Raw genomic sequence first — 22659 nt, 5'->3', positions numbered from 1 at the left:
CGAATCAGTGTGTCAATCTATATATTACTCTCTGAGGCTACCCGGAACATATCCCAGTCCTTGTGATCAAAACAACCTTTAGTCTTATTACACCGGCTCTGATGCTTGTCGTATTTGTCAGGGCTTGCAGACAATAATGGATTACAAAGCCATTAGTTGCCTAGCAATGGATAACTCCCAAATGAACTAAACACCATTATGCTCGTTCCGAGGAATATAACACTGTGCCTTTCATGAAAGCCCATGTTTTTCTGGATTACTGTGTGATCTCACTCTCTGTGGCCGATGTGAGCAAAACGTTTGAACAGGTCAACAATCAGACGGAATACCAGGGAGCATTCTCAAAGCATGGGCAGACTAGCTGGCAAGTGTCTTCACAGAAATGTTCAATCTATCCTTGTCCCAGTCTGTAATCCCAACATGTTTCAAGCTGACCACCATTATCTCTGTTCCCAGGAGCTCCAAGGTAACCTGCCTAAATGACTATCGCCATGTAGCACTCACATCTGTAATTACGAAGTGCTTTGAAAGGCTGGTCATGACACACATCAACACCATCATCCCATTATCCTAGATCCACTCCAATTCGCTTAAGGGCCGATCCCGATTTAGGAATTTTTGCATTTCCTACTCACATTGCATTATTTGGTATTCAGACTTGCCTAATTCAGTCGTGTAACACGCTCTACAAGCTACCTTGCGCACTCTCAATAAATTTCATTCAATTGCTGAAAACCCTCCCACTTGCTGGCCAACAGATTTTCTTGTGAAGATTTAATTTAATGGGGTTTTAAGTACAATTATCTTAAGCCATCCCTTTAAATACATTACACATTTTTATTCAAATTTTGTTGACAGACTCAAAAGAATACATTGAGAGAACAGGTTCAAGAATATAGGGATCAATTAAAGAAAGCCATTTACAGTTGAAGTCGGAAGTTTACATACACTTAGGTTGGAGTCATTAAAATTTATTTTTAAACCACTCCACAAATTTCTTGTTAACAAACTATAGTTTCGGCAAGTCGGTTAGGACATCTACTGTGCATGGCAGAAGTAAATTTTCCCAACAATTGTTTACAGACAGATTATTTCACTTATAATTCACTGTATCACAATTCCAGTGGGTCAGAAGTTTACATACACTAAGTTGACTGTGCCTTTAAACAGCTTGGAGAATTCCAGAAATTGATGTCATGGCTTTAGAAGCTTCTGATAGGCTAATTGACATAATGTGAGTCAATTGGAGGTGTACCTGTGGATGTATTTCAAGGCCTACCTTCAAACTTGCTTGACTTTATGGGAAAATCAAAAGAAATCAGCCAAGACCTCAGAAAAACATTTTTAGACCTCCACACATCTGGTTCATCCTTGGGAGCAATTTCCAAACGCCTGAATGTACCACGTTAATCTGTACAAATAATAGTACGTATAAACACCATGCGACCACGCAGCCGTTCTGTCTCCTAGAGATGAACGTACTTTGGTGCGAGAAGTGCAAATCAATCCGAGAACAACAGCAAAGGACCTTGTGAAGATGCTGGAGGAATCCGGTACAAAAGTATCTATATCCACAGTAAAACGAGTCCTATATCAACATAGCCTGAAATGCCGCTCAGCAAGGAAGAAGCCACTGCTCCAAAACCACCATAATAAAGCCAGACTACGGTTTGCAACTGTACATGGGGACAAATGTCCTCTGGTCTGATGAAACAAAAATAGAACTGTTTGGCCATAATGACCATTGTTATGTTTGGAGGAAAAAGGGGGAGGCTTGCAAGCCAAAGATTACCATCCCAACCTTGAAGCACGGGGGCGGCAGTGTCATATTGTTGGGTGCTTTGCTGCAGGAGGGACTGGTGCACTTCACAAAATAGATGGCATCATGAGGAAAGGATAAAGATGTGGCTATATTGACGCAACATCTCAAGACATCAGTCCAGAAGTTAAAGCTTGGTTGCAAATGGGTCTTCCAAATAAACAATGACCCCAAGCATATTTCCAAGGTTGTGGCAAAATGGCTTAAGGACAACAAAGTCAAGGTATTGGAGTGGCCATCACAAAGCCCTGACCTCAATCCTATAGACAATTTGTCGGCAGAACTGAAAAAGTGTGTGCGTGCAAGGAGGCCTACAAACCTGACTCAGTTACACCAGCTCTGTCAGGAGGAATGGGCCAAAATGCACCCAACTTATTGTGGAAGCTTTTGGAAGGCTACCCGAAACGTTTTACCCAAATTAAACAATTTAAATGCAATGCGACCAAATACTAATTGAGTGTATGTACACTTCTGACCCACAGGGAATGTGATGAAAGAACTAAAGCTGAAGTTAATCACTACTATTATTTTTCACATTCTTAAAATAAGGGATGTTTTACTAGGTTAGGAATTTTGGAAAAACTGAGTTATTAAATGTACATGGCTAAGGTGTATGTAAACTTCCGACTTCAACTGTATTTATTTTCGTCCCTGTTTCAGCACTAACTGGTAGATTTAAAAACAAGTTTACATTTTAGGGTTAGGAAAGTATGAATCATTACAATAAAAAAACAGTTTGGAGAGCCTTTATGCACAAAATACTGTATATGGATGAATTCAAAATTAGTGGTTTGATTAATCCTGAAAGTCATCATATTGGCATTCCGTCCATTAAATATTGGAAGGTGGAAGGAAAGTGTACAATAGGGGTTGAACAATAATCCTATAAATCTACCCTAAATCTCACTAATCATGTATGACAACTGTTCAGTCGTTGTGAACCGTGAGCCAGGCTCCAGGTTTAACTTGCTTTGTGTAGTCTGAGTTCCATAATGATTCAAATGGGCTAAATTTCCTAAGGTATTGCACAACGTTAGCCTAGTATGATCCACTAATGCTAGTGATCCTCAGGAACAATAAGGAATTTAAATGTTTCTATTTTTAAAAAAAATATCCTTTATTTAACCAGGCAAGCCAGTTAAGAACATGTTCTTATTTACAGCGTGCAATTGACACTGGGCCAATTGCACGCCGCCTTATGGGACTCCCAATCACGGCCGGCTGTGATAGAGCCTGGATTCAAACCAGGGACTGTAGTGCCTTAGACCGCTGTGCCACTCTGGAACCCATATGTGACAGAGGAAAGAATGGTCAACAGAATGGAATGGACTGATACATTTATTTTTGAATGTGGGTTCCTAACCAACAATGTTTGCAGTCATTCACAAATGTTGTTGTGACATTTGGTGTGCTCTGGGAGAAGATACAATGTTAGTTCTTATTAATGGTCTCTGTAATTGTAAGTATATGTGTTGCATTGTAGTACATTAAAGATCCATTCTTCTTTCTTGGCACGCATTCCTAGGGGTTCCACTAGGCCTAAGGCCTACTTATCTCTGACATTGAACAAACATAACCGAACATTTTATTGTGCATTTTGAAGCAAAGGTAAGGCTATGTTCACACTGTCATTGTAAATAAAGTGCATTTCTCTTTGAATCAGTTACCTCTGTTCCCATGCCCCACACTTTTTATATTGTTGGTAATGTTGGTAATTATCAGAAGACCTCAACTCTAAAACGTTTGTGTAGCAGCTACAAACTTAAACCGATCATATTTTGACAGAAGTCGGCAGACTCTGAGCTGGAGCATGGAAAGTGATTATATTTGGGGATCCTTATGTTAATTGTGATTGGTGCTTTTAATCAATATTGTACTGCCTTGTTTTGGTTGTGTGTTTGTGGAGCTGTGTCTTGTGCATGTTTCTGGTATCCCTGACCTATACATTGGGCACACAGTCCTATAACCAAATACAACTAAGCAATACAAAGATAACGTGTTCTTGTACATAAGGCGTGGAGCATGGGAATTAAAAGCAAAGATAAGATGCAACAATTTATTTTCTGCTTTTTGTTGTTCAAATGCACAATCAGGGTCTCAAGAGCTCAAATGTTGTGCTACAGACACATTCAGAGTTATACAATATACATTTATTTCAATCAAGACTGTTACTTACTGGAAGGTGTGCTCAGAGAGGACAATGGTTCTAGATGGACTAAGATCATTGCCATATAACTACAGTGCCTTGCGAAAGTATTCGGCCCCCTTGAACTTTGCGACCTTTTGTCACATTTCAGGCTTCAAACATAAAGATATAAAACTGTATTTTTTTGTGAAGAATCAACAACAAGTGGGACACAATCATGAAGTGGAACGACATTTATTGGATATTTCAAACTTTTTTAACAAATCAAAAACTGAAAAATTGGGCGTGCAAAATTATTCAGCCCCTTTACTTTCAGTGCAGCAAACTCTCTCCAGAAGTTCAGTGAGGATCTCTGAATGATCCAATGTTGACCTAAATTACTAATGATGATAAATACAATCCACCTGTGTGTAATCAAGTCTCCGTATAAATGCACCTGCACTGTGATAGTCTCAGAGGTCCGTTAAAAGCGCAGAGAGCATCATGAAGAACAACGAACACACCAAGCAGGTCCGAGATACTGTTGTGAAGAAGTTTAAAGCCGGATTTGGATACAAAAATATTTCCCAAGCTTTAAACATCCCAAGGAGCACTGTGCAAGCGATAATATTGAAATGGAAGGAGTATCAGACCACTGCAGATCTACCAAGACCTGGCCGTCCCTCTAAACTTTCAGCTCATACAATGAGAAGACTGATCAGAGATGCAGCCAAGAGGCCCATGATCACTCTGGATGAACTGCAGAGATCTACAGCTGAGGTGGGAGACTCTGTCCATAGGACAACAATCAGTCGTATATTGCACAAATCTGGCCTTTATAGAAGTGGCAAGAAGAAAGCCATTTCTTAAAGATATCCATAAAAAGTGTCGTTTAAAGTTTGCCACAAGCCACCTGGGAGACACACCAAACATGTGGAAGAAGGTGCTCTGGTCAGATGAAACCAAAATTGAACTTTTTGCAACAATGCAAAACGTTATGTTTGGCGTAAAAGCAACACAGCTGAACACACCATCCCCACTGTCAAACATGGTGGTGGCAGCATCATGGTTTGGGCCTGCTTTTCTTCAGCAGGGACAGGGAAGATGGTTAAAATTGATGGGAAGATGGATGGAACCAAATATAGGACCATTCTGGAAGAAAACCTGATGGAGTCTGCAAAAGACCTGAGACTGGGACGGAGATTTGTCTTCCAACAAGACAATGATCCAAAACATAAAGCAAAATCTACAATGGAATGGTTCAAAAATAAACATATCCAGGTGTTAGAATGGCCAAGTCAAAGTCCAGACCTGAATCCAATCGAGAATCTGTGGAAAGAACTGAAAACTGCTGTTCACAAATGCTCTCCATCCAACCTCACTGAGCTCGAGCTGTTTTGCAAGGAGGAATGGGAAAAAATGTCAGTCTCTCGATGTGCAAAACTGATAGAGACATACCCCAAGCGACTTACAGCTGTAATCGCAGCAAAAGGTGGCGCTACAAAGTATTAACTTAAGGGGGCTGAATAATTTTGCACGCCCAATTTTTCAGTTTTTGATTTGTTAAAAAAGTTTGAAATATCCAATAAATGTCGTTCCACTTCATGATTGTGTCCCACTTGTTGTTGATTCTTCACAAAAAAATACAGTTTTATATCTTTATGTTTGAAGCCTGAAATGTGGCAAAAGGTCGCAAAGTTCAATGGGGCCGAATACTTTCGCAAGGCACTGTACTTTCACAATTGATTATTACTTTAGTAAAAATGACCATGCCAACCGACAAAGCAAGAGGATCTGTGAATGAATGCAAACACAGTTTATAAAGGCAAAGCCTCGTTCTTGATTGCCAACGAGCTGCACCTGACTGGCGAGACGGAGAAAAGCTTAGTGTTCACCGGTCACACCTGCATGAAAGAGTATGGTGATGCTTCTAGTGTTGATGCAACCGCTTTTGCCGAACTGTCCACATACTTGACAAAATCAGTCATATTTCTGACTTTCCCTTAAACCTTTTGGCAAAAGAACGGCATGGGGTAGCAAGGCACAGGACAAACAACATGCTACATTTGAAAGTTCACTTTTATACTGTCTAGCCTAATGTCTGATATCCCTAAAGGATTGTGTGATCAGTGAAGTCTATGGAGACATGATTCTCCCTGGTCTTTGAAGTCATGTTATAAATTACCCATGGAGACCTTTGAATAGACTGCCTTCTGCCTTTGTACACAGGAATATCCCACAGTCATGTTTCCTGGGAAAGGCTAGGATGGTTGTGAGTTAAAACTTGGAAGGATGTGCTTTTTTGAGGAAGTTCTACTCTTGACAGAATGGGGCTAAGAATCTTATGTTAACTTGAAGTCTAAAGGAATATCTTTTTTTCCAGATCATCCAATACTGTCGCATTTGCGGTCCATTTTTCATTAAAATATTTATTGATTAGTACCCCTAGTGTCCAGCCATCTCATTTTACATCCCTGGCTACTGTAATTATCTGTGTCCATATTGTTATTCTTCACTGATTTAGGAGTAAGCCTTAACGCAGCGTGCAACCCTCTTTGTATAGTGGCAGTCATTGATTCAACATGATCTTTCCTCTGAAAAGAGCCTTTAAAACCCCTCGGAGTCGATGTCCGTGCCCACGCAGAAATCAAATTAGCATAATACAAAAATCCCCATAAAAAAAAAAATCTGTAAATTTAAGCTAGAGATTGCATTAGCCGATGTTGGACTTCTGCAGAGAAAGGTGACAGAGCTACAGCGGTGAGACACATCAGACCATGAGGCAATCCCGAAAATGTATTTTCTCACTAAATCGTCTGTAGCATCCGAATGGTTTGGCCTACAAACGAAGAACACCATCATGTTCGTAAGAGTCATCGTTCCATAGAGGGGTCATACGAACGTGATGGTGTTCTCCGTTTTGCTCTATGACCCCCACAAGCGTCTTGGGAGTCGTCTGAAGTCGGTACAGACAATCATCCAACTTCTGTCTGTGGGTCGAACAGTTTGGGCTACGCACTAATAATACCTCTCTGTGGAAAGGTAAGACTCTCACAAACATGTACATTGTCAGTTTTATTATTTGACGCCCACAGGCCACATACGACTCATCTGAATGTCCCTGGCTACCAGTTGAAAGACCCCTTGACTTTTTCCACATTTTGTTACGTTACAGCCTTATTCTAAAATGGATCAAATATTATTTTTTTCCGTCATCAATCTACACACAATACCCCGTAATGAAAAGGCAAACTGTTTCTTAGCAATGTTTGCAAATGTATTAAAAATAAAAAACAGATACATTATTTACATAAGTATTCAGACCTTTGCTGTGAGACTTCACATTGAGCTCAGGTGCATCCTGTTTCAATTTATCATCCTTGAGATGTTTCTGCAACTTGATTTGAGTCCACCTGCGGTAAATTCAATTGATTAGATATTATTTAGAAAGGCAGACACCTGTCTATATAAGGTTCCACAGTTGACAGTGCATGTCACAGCAAAAACCAAGCCATGAGGTCGAATTAATTGCCTGTAGTGCTCCGAGACAGGATTTTGTTCGAGGCACAGATCTGGGGAAGGGTACCAAACATTTCTGCAGCATCAAAGGTCTCCAAGAACACAGTGGCCTCCATGTCAATGTTTTTTTTCGTGATCTTACTTCTATCTCTCCAATATACTACAGACACTGCAGAACAAACTTATTTTTGATTTTTTTGGGGGGACTATCTTAATCTTGTCAAATGCCATTTAGTCGAGAGCTAATAAAATACCATTTACTGTGCCCTTAACCTCTGTTTGTGTAGCTGTTCAGAAGAGGACATTGTGAATGGAGAAAAGGTTTTAAATGTATGCAACATGATACTACTAATGATCCTAATGGAAAATGCCCCATAGATATTAATTTAGAGTCCTCCAATCCTCTAAATGTAATTATTGGCGGAGAGTCACGTCATTACACCCCCCCCCCCCCCCCCCCCCCCCCCCCCCCCCGATATACTGTAGGCCTACCATAGGCGAAATTAGTCACTAGTGTTGAGTAATATGCTGTTAAAAATGGTGTAGGTCTTATTTATTTAAAGAGCATATAAAAGTTAGAAGCAAAAGCCTACAACTATTTTAGCACCGTTTCGGCTGCTCTGAGGCAAGCATGGGGATTGGTCTTGAGAAATCAATGAGATTTTTATTTTCAGTTAATCTCCGTTTGGGTATTGGTTAGACAATATTTTGAAAATTAGGGTGCAGAAATGTTATGCCCTTAATGTAACCTTTATTTAACTAGGCAAGTCAGTTAAGAACAAATTCTTATTTACAAGGACAGCCTACTCCTTCCTCATGCCCTGCGGGGATTCTTTAGATAAATAGCCCAGTACTGTACTGCACGTTGTACAACGCCATATTTTCCATTCCATTCCATCCTAATGGAAACCCAGAGGGTTTTTCGTTTTTCTTGGAATAGAAAAAATATAATTTGAATCAAATTGATTTAGAAAGTATTAATCAAAAGTTTGGACACACCTACTCATTCCAGGATTTTTCTTAATTTTTTAAAAACTATTTTCTACATTGTAGAATAATAGTGAAGACATCACAACTATGAAATAACACCGGTCTCCCACGTGCCACACATTTTGTAGTACAGACATGGACCGCTCTCCCTTATGTAAGGAATTAGGCATTTCCCCATGTTTACTACAGTATGTATTGTAGATTGCACAGTAGCCTAATAAACAAATAAACACATTTTCTTAATAAAAAATACTCTTTCATGCAGATGTTGATTTAGTTATGGATCTATAACAAATTACTATGGGAATAAATATCACTGATTTACAGAAATATTGGAACAAAGTTGTCTAATGAGGGCAAACAATTTAGAATCCTCCAATCCTGTAGCCTACTCCTGACCTTCACTTTGTACAGCGCCATATTTTCCATTCCATACTAACGGGAACCCCGAGGGTTTTGTTTTTCTATGAATAGAAACACCATAATATCAAATTTCTTAAAAACAATCCCATATACTATGTTTTACAAAAAGGTTTTAAATTCTCTAATGCCAATACGGAATACAAATGCTTGTCAAAGATGCCCTCTGGTGGTCAAACTAGCAATAGCTTGCAGTAACAGGAAAAATGTCTGACAATTAAATTACGTGCCACAGAATTCTGCAGCTGCACGCAAGGTGTGCCACAGTATGACGCAACTTTTAAAGGAGGAACCACTGTAGGTTGGCAGGTACAGACCACTGCTGTCACTAAATCCTGCCTGTAGATTTATATTATCACAATCACTAGCCCAGCGTGAAGCTAGTCAGACACAGAGTGTTCTGTTCCCTCATTCCCTTTTGTTTTCCTATCTCCTCGCCTTATTTATAGTCTTCAACGTAGCCTCTTTACTATATACTTTCTGTGTAGAGATTTACTGGAGTTTGAAAACTATCAGCATGAGGCTGCCTGGCCTAAGGCTGACATCATGCTGCAATGAGAATGCAACACCTGTCTGTATATTGTGATAGGTTGTCATCGCCATAAATGGCTTCTTCATAAATTGTCCTAAGGCATTAGGATTGGAGCAATGCCATTGTTATAAGGAACTTATTATGAAAGCGTTATATTTTTCGCCCTCAAGTTGTTGCTCTCAAATTCCTCTTTCCTTTTGTCAAGTGCTCTGTGACAATGGCAATGTGAGAAGCATTTGCACAAAATAAAGCTGCATTGAATTGTATTTCATCTCCATCTCCTCTTTACCGCCATTCTCTTGGTCCCTCTTTGTCAGCCTCTAAACATTTACACATTTTCATAGATCTAGCTGAGATCACGGCATGGGGTTCTGTACTGATAATACCCTGGTGAGATCTCTCTACTAACAGCCTAATGTTGTTTCACAGTCTGTCTGGTCTCGATAAGGCCCCTTTGTTGTGTGTATCACTCTGCGTGCTGTGAAAGGGCTCAGGTTCCAGTACTGTCATACATAGCAACACACTTATCCTATTGAACACAAAATAGTCCCTCCACGGGAACAATGTCACTGTTTATAATCTCCCTACAGAAAAATAAAGCTGTGCAATCCGTTACAAAAATGCAAATTTGGCATGTAATTAAATCACAGGTAGGCCTGTTCAGTTAAACAAATTTCAACAGTCAGTGTTGTCTAAACTTGTTTTCTGTCACCCGTGTAGTTTTGCAAGACTATACAGTATATGCAGTAGGGTTATTGCAAATTTGGCATAAAATGAAAGCATGTGATGCTGGGAACATGTTTAGTTATACAAAGCTTTACAGTTTAATCTGTTTCCGGTCACTGCAGTGATTCTCAACACCAGGTTTTCTTTTACCAGTAAATAATTGTTTTTTCCAAAGTTGGTTATGTCAAGGTGATGATGGGTTGAACAAAAAGGTAAAAGAAAACGCGTGTAAAAAGTATGTACCACGTACAGAAGTGACCAATTATTTCCTGTTCAACTTAACAAACAACTCAAACCACAACTTGGTCTTTGTTCAATATAATAAGCACTTTGGGAGTCATTGTGTGTGTGTGTGTGTTTTGTGTCTCAGCCTTCAGGGCCTTCCTAGGCAAGAAGGACGTGTCCAAAGAGTTGGAGGAGGTGCACGCTGAGGGTCGGGCCCAGAACACCCTGCACATGGCGTCAGTCACCGAGCTCCTGCTTAACCCCGCCTTGCGCTGGCAGGTTATCACCGTCATAGTCACCATGGCCTGCTACCAGCTGTGTGGCCTGAATGCCGTAAGTGGCAGCTTTCTCTCATCTCTGATAATTGAGTGTACTGTTCTCTGATAAAAAAAAAATGGGGGGGCTTTATTTTGCTCATCGCGGTTTTGTGACGCCAGCGTCTCACCTAGCCAACAGGAAATGGAAATGCGCAAGGCCAAATGCTAATAGTACTCGATAAAACTCAAACTTTCATTAAAACACACATGCAGGGTACTGAATTAAAGCTACACTCGTTGTGAATCTAGCCAACATGTCAGATTTTTAAAATGCTTTTCGGCGAAAGCATGAGAAGCTATTATCTGATAGCATGCAACCCCCCAAAATACCTGAAGGGGACGTAAACAAAATAATTAGCGTAGCCGGCGCTACACAAAACGCAGAAATAAATATAAATATAAAACATTCATTACCTTTGAAGAGCTTCTTTGTTGGCACTCCTATATGTCCCATAAACATCACAATTGGGTATTTTTTCCGATTAAATCCGTCCATGTATACCCAAAATGTCCATTTATATAGCCCGTCTGATCCAGGAAAAAACTGCTTTCCAAAACGCAACGTCATTTTTTTAAATTAAAAAAGTTTCCTATAAACTTTGATAAAACACTTCAAACTACTTTTGTAACCCAACTTTAGGTCTTTGTAAACGTTAATAATCGATCAAACTGATCACGGGGCGATCTGTATTCAATAGCAGCTACTCTTGAAATCATGGTCCATTGCCTCTCTCCCATAAGCCTCTTCCTGTGTACTGGACGACAGGAAGTGCCTTTTTCTCATTCCACCAAGGATTAATTCCAACAGAATTGCCAGTACTGGCGACATCGTGTGGACGCTGTAGGAACTGTCAACTGGTCGCTATCTATTTTCTCTTGCCATAGACAATTCAGAGACTGGCGGATGAATATTTTTTTTTTTTTTGTGACCAGGTTTTTCTTGGGATTTTGCTTGCTGTTCACGTTCTGTTATAGTCACAGACATGATTTACCCAGTTTTAAAAACTTCAGAGTGTTTTCTATCCACACATACTAATCATATGCATATACTATATTCCTGGCATGAGTAGCAGGACGTTGAAATGTTGCACGATTTTTAACAAAATGTTGAAAAAAGTCAAGAGAGCTCTAAGAGTTAAGAAGCGCGGTTTGGCTAATGGAATGACTAATAAGTGGCTTGGCTCTCCAGCAGCAGTAGTTGAGATGGAAGTGTTATTAAGTTGGTGACAGTCAGGGGGGGGAAGAAAAACTCCTACTGATAGATAATAATCCCCTTTCACAGACAAACGTCTAGATGTTATTTGAACTTGCTGAATTATTCATGCAAAGTTTATGCAAGACGCTTCCTGGGATTTATGGGAGTATGCAATCTATTGCATCAATGCTCGATGTGCTTATTCATTTACCAGTCCTCGAAAAACTTATCTCCCCCACCAAAGAAAAAAACTGTTTTCAGGAATTTAAATTAAGATTTTCTTTTTAGATATATTGCCATATAGTCACAGAACTTCACAAGCAATTTTTCCCAAGAAACTTCATTACGAATGCATTACTGGTGACTTTGCTGTCTGATAGGAACAAGATAGAAGGAATGAGATGCTGATGACAGTGTATGAGCATGAGGGCTCACAATAAAAAGGCTCAATTAGTATCAATCCAAGGACACAGCTGAACAAGAACAAATGGAACTTATGGCTTAATTAAATCACTAATCGACCTTTGCACCGTAATTGGCATTTCTTTCCGGCCCGTAAGACAGACAGGAGATTGGGCTTGCAATTTAAAGGACAGGGATGTATCCATAGAGAACATTTTTAAGTGTTCTATTTAATTCAGTAGCTGTATCCTCACTGGCGTAGTTACTGTACAAGGCTCTTACTAGCTCCTCATTCACTGGACCTTTAAAATAGGAATATGCCAGTGCCACCAATCGCTTTTGTTGGAATGTGGTGTTTATCTTCAAAATGAGCCGGTAATAATGTTCTTTGACTTAAAAATAAACTGGCATAGCGACACTTCCAAAAAAGTGATTTGGGTTTACATTCTTGGGGGTGTTGCTATCCCTTTCGTTTTTTGTAGGACAAATAACTCAATAGTGTAAAGGCATTTATTTCTAACCTGCAATGTGAAAGTCTCAATAAATTATGCAGATTTTAAACGCAATGGCGCAAATCAGTGTTGATGTCACGACTTCCGCCTAAGTCGGTCCCTCTCCTTGTTCGGGCGGTGTTCGGCGGTCAACGTTGCCGACCTTCTAGCCATTTTTAATTTTCCATTGGTTTTGTCTTGTCTTCCTTCACACCTGGTTCCAATCCCATCAATTACATGTTGTGTATTTAACCCTCTGTTTCCCCTCATGTCCTTGTCGGTGATTGTTTGATTGTATGTTATGTTCTGGTGTGCGACGGCTTTTGTACCCACTTTTATTATTTTGTATGTTTTGGTTTTCTGAGTTTTGTGAGCACTTATTAAACGACTCCGTTTATACCAAGTTCGTTCTCCTGCGCCTGACTTCTCTGCCACCGGCACGCACCCATTACAGTTCAATTCCCCTGCTCCTGATCTTGGTGGGTGAATTGATATTTCTGCCGTCTTTTCTATATTTTCTGCCTATTCCAACTACTTGGCACTGGACTGCTTTAATTCTGAAACTGATTTAAAAAAGGCATTCATCTCTATACAGTATACATCCATTTCAATGGTTAAATGCTATTTGATATCAGGGTCGTTTTCAATGGGTTCAGTTGGTGTGGGGTATCATTTATTCACATGTATTTATTGATATGGGTGGTGTACAAGAGATATGAGCACATGCAGGCCAAAGTTTGATGTGGCCTAAAATGTCCACACTTTTGATGCGGTGGTATTTGTTGATCATTGTTATCTCTTGACAGATCTGGTACTACACCAATGGGATCTTGAGGGACTCGGGCTTTGCAGAGAATGTGATCCCATACATCGTCCTCAGCACAGGCGGTATAGAAACGCTGGCTGCCGTTGTCTCAGTGAGTAAAACCTCTCAGGCAATCTTAAAAACAACTAAAAGCTAACTTTTATACACACACACCACCATGTTCAGCAAAATGCTCCAAGTTGTCTTGACATTAGTCAGCTTCATTGCAGGTGAGTAAATAGGCCTCAGAGTCATATTGTGCAACTCTCTGAAGTCACCGGACAGCAACCCATTATTTCTGAGTTACTTGTTCACTTCAACATTTTGTGTGAAACCGGATTCATTTCGTCTAGTATGTATTTGTGATCATTGAACCATAGTTTATTTTAGTTTATTTTATTCCATTTGTCATTTAGCAGATGGGATTTTCGCAAATTTTATCCTTGCCCAATTTGACCTCTTCCCTGCATGAACCACGTAGCCAGTGATAGGAATTAATTTCCCAGGGCTTTTTCAGTTATATTTCCTCTGTTTTTGTTCCCAATCTGAATAGATAAGCAGACCATTAAATACTTCCCTTTCTCTCCTATCTGGGGTTAATTTGTTATACTTTTGCTTACCATTTCTTACAGACGGTTTATAGTTGTTCAACCAGTTTTCCACCAACCCTATCCCTTACCCAAATCTAATCCTAGCCCTATACAGATGTTGGATCTTAATTTGACCCATATCGCCAGAGGAGTAAAACAATCCTGAAGCAGGAGGATTTTAATGTCTAAATAAATATTTAGAATTGTCACCAGGGTGCAGCTAGAATAGGTGTTTTTGTGTACAATACAGTACTATAGCCTACCTACTATCTACATTGTACCTTAAACTGCAGGTCCACTGGGTGACATTTCAAGAAGCCTACTGTAGGCTACATGCAGCTACCGAACACTCTGCGAAACATGGTCGGACGGGGCTGTTTTTTTGAAGAGAGCTTGTCCTCCACATTAGGAAGGTTGCTTAGGCCTACAAGTTAATTGCATTTACTTAAAGAAGTAAAACAAATAGTCTGATAATTTACACGTCAAAGAAAAGGGTCTCAGCTCAACAAAATTGCAAATACAACTGAGAATAATAGTAAACTGTACATGCATTTAAATCATTTTCATTTTTACAATTGTTGTGAATTAGTTTGGATTTTATCATTGTATCAATTTATATTCATCCAATCAATGTAATCACAATATTGAATGATAATGATTGTCACATGATTAAAGAGACAGGGTTGGAGGGAATTGCAGGAGTGGGGATGGTCAAATCAGTTCAATCAGCTGTCAATCAACTGATGGGCCATCAGCTCAAATCAGCATATCAACTCAGACGGGGAAACACAAAACTTAACGGTTTTGATACCGTCCATTAAATATGCCATCAAATAGGCCGTTCCCCAAACTATTTTAACAAACTTTGATATAGCATTTTCTCTGTTGTTCATTCAGTTAAGCCTTCACTCGCTTCACATGGGCTGCGTTTTTTGCGTGTTTTTTATTTTTTAAGTCAGTTCATGCTCCATTCCCTATGCTACCTCACTATTCTCAATTTCATCTTGTCTTTATATCTTATATTAACGGCCTATGTGGGAAATTTGTTTTGATAAGCTACATACAGTAGGCTATACTTTAGGCCAGTGGCGTTAGGTGATGTTTAAGATGAGGGAGGACTTTTTTTTAATGAGCATGGCCTTATTTCTATTACTGCTTTTTGTATTCCATATTCTATTCACCCAGCTCAATGTAAAACCGATATGTTTAGGCTACTACATGATACTCATGATACATTCAATACCGCCTTGCACACTCTTTCCTGCATTTAGCTGATCTAAGATGTAATCATTAGTCCAACAGTTGGAGAATTTATTTTGGACAAATTCAGGTATGTTTATCCCTGTTTCGTTCCATTTGCTTCCATTAAAGAAATGGCTGAATTGCAACATTTACCTGGAGCTAATGCTGCAGATAGCAGTACTGGGTGACTTGAAAAGTCATAGTCAATCGATCAATAATATAATAATAATTTTAGCAATTTTTTAAAATCTTTAATTAGAATCTGTAGAAACTGAGAATAGAAAGGTTCAGAACATTTGTGAAGCATCACAGCACAGTTGAAAATATATGGCAAATAGAAATCCTATATGGATGGGGTTAAGAGATAGATGGTAGGGTTTGAATGCAGCTGTAAAATAGATTGTGGGCGTAAAATGTATATAGTATGTATAAACTGGAAGTAGAAGCCTACGTGTTGTTTAGTAGTTTACTACAATTAGGGGAGTGTTTGCAGTAAATAATAAAGGAAAATATATTTTAAAAATATGTATATGTACAGTATGTATATATATGTGTGAGTGTATGTATGTATGTATATATACTGTATATATATCCAACAAAATATACACTTAGGTTGGCGTCATTAAAACTTGTCTTTCAAACACAAACACGTTTTTCAAACACAAACACGTTTTTCAAACACAAACGCAAGTCGGTTAGGACATCTACTTTGTGCATAACACAAGTAATTTTTCCAACAATTGTTTACAGACAGATTATTTCACTTATAATTCACTGTATCACAATTCCAGTGGGTCAGAAGTGTACATACACTAAGTTGACTGTGCCTTTAAACAGCTTGGAAAATTCCAGAAAATTATGTCATAGCTTTAGAAGCTTCTGGTAGGCTAATTGACATCATTTGAGTCAATTGGAGGTGTACCTGTGGATGTATTTCAAGGTCTACCTTCAACCTCAGTGCCTTTTTGCTTGACATCATGGGAAAATCAAAAGTTGTACGTACTGCCAAATTCTCTAAAACGACACTGGAGGCGGCTTACGTTAGATAGATTTACATTCAATTATCTGGCAACAGTTCTGGTGGACATTACTGCAATTGCACGATTCCTCTAAACTTGAGACATCTGTGGCGTTGTGTGACAAAACTGCTCATTTTAGAGTGGCCTTTTATTGTCCCCAGCACAAGGTGCACCTGTGTAGGGATCAAGCTGTTTAATCAGCTTCTTGATATGCCACACCTATCAGGGGGATGGATTAGTTTGGTAAAGGAGAAATACTCACTAATAGGGATATAAACAAATTTGTGCTCAACATTTTTGAGAAATACGCTTTTTGTACGAATGGAACATTTCTGGGATCTTTTATTTCAGCTCATGAAATACGGGACCAACACTTTCCATGTTGCGTTTATATTTTTGTTCAGTATATAGTTAAGAGCAATATAGTTATTTAGCAATGCCGGCCTACCCCGGCCAAACCATCCCCGAACCCGGACGATGCTGGGCCAATTGTGCACCGTCCTTTGGGACTCCTGATCACGGCTGGTTGTGATACAGCCCGGGATCAAACCAGGGTCTGTAGTGATGCCTCTAGCACTGAGATGCAGTGCCTTAAACCTCTCGGGTTCGGGAGCTTAAACCGCCCGGGAGCAGCTTTAGTGTTAGTGTTAGTGTGAGAGAGAGAGAGAGAGCGAGCGAGCGGGCGGGCGGGCAGGCAGGCAGGCAGGCAGGCAGGCAGACAGACAGACAGACAGACAGACAGAGATTTTGCTAGCAGGCCCTGGTCTGAAATGTCTAGAGACTGCCCCTGCATGGAGAGAAAGAGAACTATGGGATTTCATTGAATCTATCTAAATCATGAGGCTAATTTGAATTTCCAGATGCGTAGAATTTTCTGTGACAAGAAAGTGATCAAATCATGTATGTGTTAAGTTTTTCTCTCCGTCCTTTTCCTTGACACAGTCGATCACAGCATCATTTTCTGCCTTTTCTCCTGCACTCTGTCCATCCAGTTGATTTGGTGGACCAAATAAGCAATCATGTGGAATGTTTAGTGTTAGGTTAAGATTGAATCCTTTTCTCATCACATTGTCATTCAACAGTTTATTGACTTGCAGAGCTCATGAAAATGCCAAGCATGCATACTGTGTAGCTTTGAAATACAGGGACGTGTGCCTCTATTAGAAGCTAGCTGAAAGACAATGAGATCTTTTTACGATCCTCTTTCACATTACCTAACTCTGGTTTGGGAATTCTTATTTTCCAAATTGTACCTTGATCACGATGTCTGAGATGAGTAATAATTATTTCCAATTTAAGCATTAGATTTTTCATAGTTTGGTATCCTGTTGAAAGAATGTTCTTCATAATAAATATTTACCCTCTACCTCCAAATCCGAGTCCCCACTTATTTGGAGTACATGCTGGTGATTTATGAACATGTCTTGGCCATGTTTTGTTATAATCTCCACCTGGCACAGCCAGAAGAAGACTGGCCACCCCTCATGGCCTTTCTAGGGAGTTTTTCCTAGCCACCGTGCTTCTACACCTGCATTGCTTGCTGTTTGGGGTTTTAGGCTGGGTTTCTGTACAGCACTTTGAGATATCAGCTGATGTAAGAAGGGCTATATAAATACATTTGATTTGACATCTTGTAAGTGACCGACTGTGAACTCAACGTGTACAGTATGCTTGCCTTTTTTTTCTGGTATACCTTGTTGTCGAATATGAGGTCTAGGCACAGTAGAGGCCGGCGTGCTTTTTCCTGCTTGCAGGGCTGATGTTTCCTCAGGCATGTTCCTGTTGCGTAGTCTTTTTCCAGCTTCCTTTCAGTTTAAAGTTACCAAATTAATTGTATTATTAATAATGGCTCTGCGTGACGTGCTATAAGAGGCATGTTATTCCCATGCCTATTGTCATGGTGGATAAATACAACCAGATGTGTGTTGATACAATGTAAGAGTATCGAATGTACCTACTGTTTGTTTTCTGTAAGTTTTCTATAGTGCCTTGGTTGGTTTATATTCTCTGTAAGGTTACGCCACTCTAAGGCATTCTTCTGCATCGGCTCCCCTGTGGGAGTGAACGGTTCTGTAGTCCTTGAAACACAGTGGCAAGTGTGTGTGCTGCTGGGATAACTATCACCTCAGAATACTTTTGTATGCGTCACTGTAGTCTCCTTGGGCTTTTATGTGTGAAGCCAGAAGCAGAGTGTAAAACTGAGTGTAATACTGCAAATCATGCGGGGGTCTTTGATGCATGATGCGTTGTAATGGGTTGTCTCTTGATCAAATAATTGGAATGAGTGCAACACTTGAACTGGAAAGAGTGTTTTTGAATAGAGTTCCATGTACCATCGAACTCGCCACATGTCCCCAGAACAGTAGATTGACAAGGGCAAACTGTGAGTGTACAACATGAAGGGCCCTATTCAATTTTGAAATCTATAGAGACGAAAACAGCTGCTAGCGGTTAGTAACACAGGAAAATATGAAACGGGATCAGTGCTTATTTACTTATTATCTTGACATTTCTAAAGAAGAAGTAATTGACTTGCAAATAACTACCAAAAACTACCAATGAGTTTTAACGCATGGCCTTTATCCAGATTGCAGATTAATAGTTAATTCTGGGGCAAAGTGGTGGCTGTTTTTCGCTAAATGGTTTCTTAAGTGCAGTGCCCTGCACTTGTACTCAAAGAGCACCTTGCATTCTCACAGCTCTGGGAGCTATATTCTGCTACTCTAAACTTGAGTGCCCCACTTGGTGTTTATAAGCCAATGGGGTAAAATCCCACTACTGCCCCAAATGTACAGCAGAGGATAAGAAAGATTATCCAGGGACATTGTGACTTGAGTATTAGACTCAAGGTTTATTATCAGTGCTATCCTCGGAAGCCCAGGCTTCTCAAGTTCTGTTCAAAAGCCACGCAGCAGACAAGTTCATAAAAATGACCCGAGAGTGTGGCACCTGCAGTCACTCCAAACTCAAGATTGAAACATTTTCATCAGCCTGTGATTATCCTCCAAGACAGAGTAACAGATCAAAATAAACTTCCCGCCATGATAAAGGTCTCACTAGCAAACAACATTCATCAAAGGTTGATAGATAAAACATTTTGCACTCAGCCATTTGGAACACTCATATAAACGCACATTTCTAACAATGATTTGATTCATGATGAGCAATATCCTCCTGAAATCTATTTTATGATCATAGATATACGTCTAAAACTGAATGTACTATATAACACACACTGTGCTTTTCAACATGTATTGGACCATTCTTATTGCCTCGAGAAATCACACCATCCACGCAAGAGAGCTTGCATCTCTCATCATGACGCCATTGGCGGTATAACACGGGGAAGCACATGCGCCTATGTGGGAATTACAGTGCATAATAGGCTAACTGTAACCCCTGGGAGTTTTCTCTGTGTGCGCACAGAGGGTGGATCATCTCTGCAGCCCAAATACTGACGTTACGTCAGGGAGAAGAGCGTGTTCGCTTCGTGACGGTTTCTGGTAATTAGTTTGGGGGAAGAGTATTCCTAGGCTGGCACACACACACGCAGTGTGTGGGAACTGGGGACGGCATCTTACTTCTCTCCTTTTGCTCGAGGGAAATTACGATAGGATCTGTAATTATGGAAGAGAAGAGCAGGGAGGGTAGGATGATACGAGGTGTTATGCTGAAAAAGAGATCAAATCTTATTGCTCGCATACACATATTTAGCAGATGTTATTGCGGGTGTAGCAAAAAGCTTGTGTTCCTAGCTCCAGCAGTAATATCTAACAATACACACACACATCTAAAAAGTTAAAGAATGGAATTTAGAAATATAAGGATGAGCAATGTCTGAGTCCGGTGTGTGTGTGCGTGTGTGTGTGTGGGGGGGGGGGGGGGGTGTATAGAGTTGAAGTCGGAAGTGTACATACACCATAAACTAATACATTTAACCTCCGTTTTCCACAATTACTGACATTTAATCCTAGTTAAAATTCCCTGTCTTAAGTCAGTTAGGATCACTACTTTATTTTAAGAACGTGAAATGTCAGAAAAATAGCAGAGACTTATTTATTTCAGCTTTAATTTCTTTCATCACATTCCCAGTGGGTCAGAATGCACTCAATTAGTATTTGGTAGCATTGCCTTTAAATTGTTTAACATGGGTCAATTGTTTTGGGTAGCCTTCCACAAGCTTCCCACAATAAGTTGGGTGCATTTTGGCCCATTCCTCCTGACAGCTGTTGTAACTGAGTCAGGTTTGTTGGCCTCCTTGCACTCACACACTTTTTCAGTTCTGCCCACAAATGTTCTATGGGATTGAGGTCAGGGCTTTGTGATGGCCACTCCAATACCTTGACTTTGTTGTCCTTAGGCCATTTTGCCACAACTTTGGAAGTATGCTTGGGGTCATTGTCCATTTGGAAGACCCATTTGCAACCAAGCTTTAACTTCCTGACTGATGTCTTGAGATGTTGCTTCAATATATCCACAGAATTTTGTTCCTCATTGTGCCATCTATTTTGTGAAGTGAACCTGTCCCTACTGCAGCATAGCACCCCCACAACATGATGCTGCCACCCCCGTGCTTCACGGTTGGGTTGGTGTTCTTCGGCTTGCAAGCCTCCCTATTTTTCCTCCTAACAACATTATGGCCAACCAGTTATTTTTTTGTTTCATCAGACCAGAGGACGTTTCTCCAAAAATGATATTATATATATATATATATGATATTTGTCCCCATGTGCAGTTGCAAACCGTAGTCTGGCTTTTTTATGGCGGTTTTGGAACAGTAGCTTCTTCCTTGCTGAGAGGCCTTTCGGGTTATGTTGATTATATGACTCGTTTTACTGTGGATATAGATACTTTTGTACCTGTTTTCTCCAGCATCTCACAAGGTCCTTTGCTGTTGATCTGGGATTGATTTGCACTTTTCGCACCAAAGTACGTTCATCTCTAGGAGACAGAATGCGTCTCCTTCCTGAGTGGTATGACGGCTGCGTCGTCCCATGGTTTTATACTTGCGTACTATTGTTTGTGCAGATGAACGTGGTACCTTCAGGCATTTGTAAATTGCTGCCAAGGATGAAGTAGACTTGTGGAGGTCTACAATCTTTGTTCTGAGGTCTTGGCTGAATTCTTTAGATTTTCCCATGATGTCAAGCAAAGAGGCCCGAGTTTGAAGGTAGACCTTGATATACATCCACAGGTACACCTCCAACTGACTCAAATGATGTGAATTGGCCTATCAGAAGCTTCTAAAGCCATGACATAATTTTCTGGAATTTTCTAAGCTGTTTAAAGGCACTGTCAACTTAGTGTATGTAAACTTCTGACCCACTGGAATTGTACAGTGAATTATAAGTGACATATTCTGTCTGTAAACAATTGTTGGAAAATGTACTTGTGTCATGCACAAAGTAGATATCCTAACCGACTTGCCAAAACTATGGTTTGTTAGTGTTTGAATAACAAGTTTTAGTGACGCCAACCTAAGTATATGTACATTTCAGACTTCAACTGTATATGTGTGTATGAATGTGTATTTATATATATTTATATATGTGTGCCTTGTTAAAAGTTAATTTGTGTATTTCCTTATTGCATTTTAGCCAATCAGTTGTGTTGTGACAAGGTAGGGGTGGTATACAGAAGATAGCCCTATTTGGTACAAGACCAAGTCCATATTATGCCAAGAACAGCTCAAATAAGCAAAGAGAAACAACAGTCCATCATTACTTTAAGACAGGTCAGTCAATCCGGAGTGCATTAGCAAAAACCATGAAGTGCTATGATGAAACTGGTTCTCATGAGGACCGCCACAGGAAAGGAAGACCAAGGGGTTACCTCTGCTGCGGAGAATAACACATATTTAGTAGATGTTACTGTTACAGACCTATATCCATCCTGCCCTGCCTTTCTAAAGTCTTCAAAAGCCAAGTGAACAAACAGATCACCGATCATGTCGAATCCCGCTATGCAATCCGGTTTCCGAGCTGGTCATGGGTGCACCTCAGCCACACTCAAGGTCTTAATTAAACGATATCCTAACCACCATCGATAAAAGACAGTACTGTGCAGCCGTCTTCATCGACCTGGCCAAGGCTTTCGGCTCTGTCAATCACCATATTCTTATCGGCAGACTCAAATGCCTTGGTTTCTCTTATGACTGCCCCGTCTGGTTCACTACTTACTTCTCAGATAGAGTTCAGTGTGCCAAATTGGAGGGCCTGTTGCCCGGACCTCTGGCAGTCTCT

The 22659-nt window shown here is 40.1% G+C and overlaps 1 protein-coding gene across 2 annotated transcripts in view; it reads left to right on the top strand.

Annotated features, from left to right (window-relative positions):
* Positions 1 to 22659, top strand: part of LOC139370767 (solute carrier family 2 member 9, like 2) — a 214096-nt gene that overhangs the window by 86979 nt on the left and 104458 nt on the right. For both annotated transcript variants that reach the window (XM_071110465.1, XM_071110466.1), the window contains exons 8-9: positions 10502 to 10689; positions 13568 to 13678. In XM_071110465.1, the coding sequence (XP_070966566.1) occupies positions 10502 to 10689; positions 13568 to 13678 (299 nt within the window). The remainder of the gene's footprint in view (positions 1 to 10501; positions 10690 to 13567; positions 13679 to 22659) is intronic.

The sequence above is a fragment of the Oncorhynchus clarkii genome, chromosome 17, assembly GCF_045791955.1.
Source record: "Oncorhynchus clarkii lewisi isolate Uvic-CL-2024 chromosome 17, UVic_Ocla_1.0, whole genome shotgun sequence".
Lineage (NCBI taxonomy): Eukaryota > Metazoa > Chordata > Actinopteri > Salmoniformes > Salmonidae > Oncorhynchus > Oncorhynchus clarkii.
This window is presented reverse-complemented; position numbering and strand designations above follow the sequence as displayed.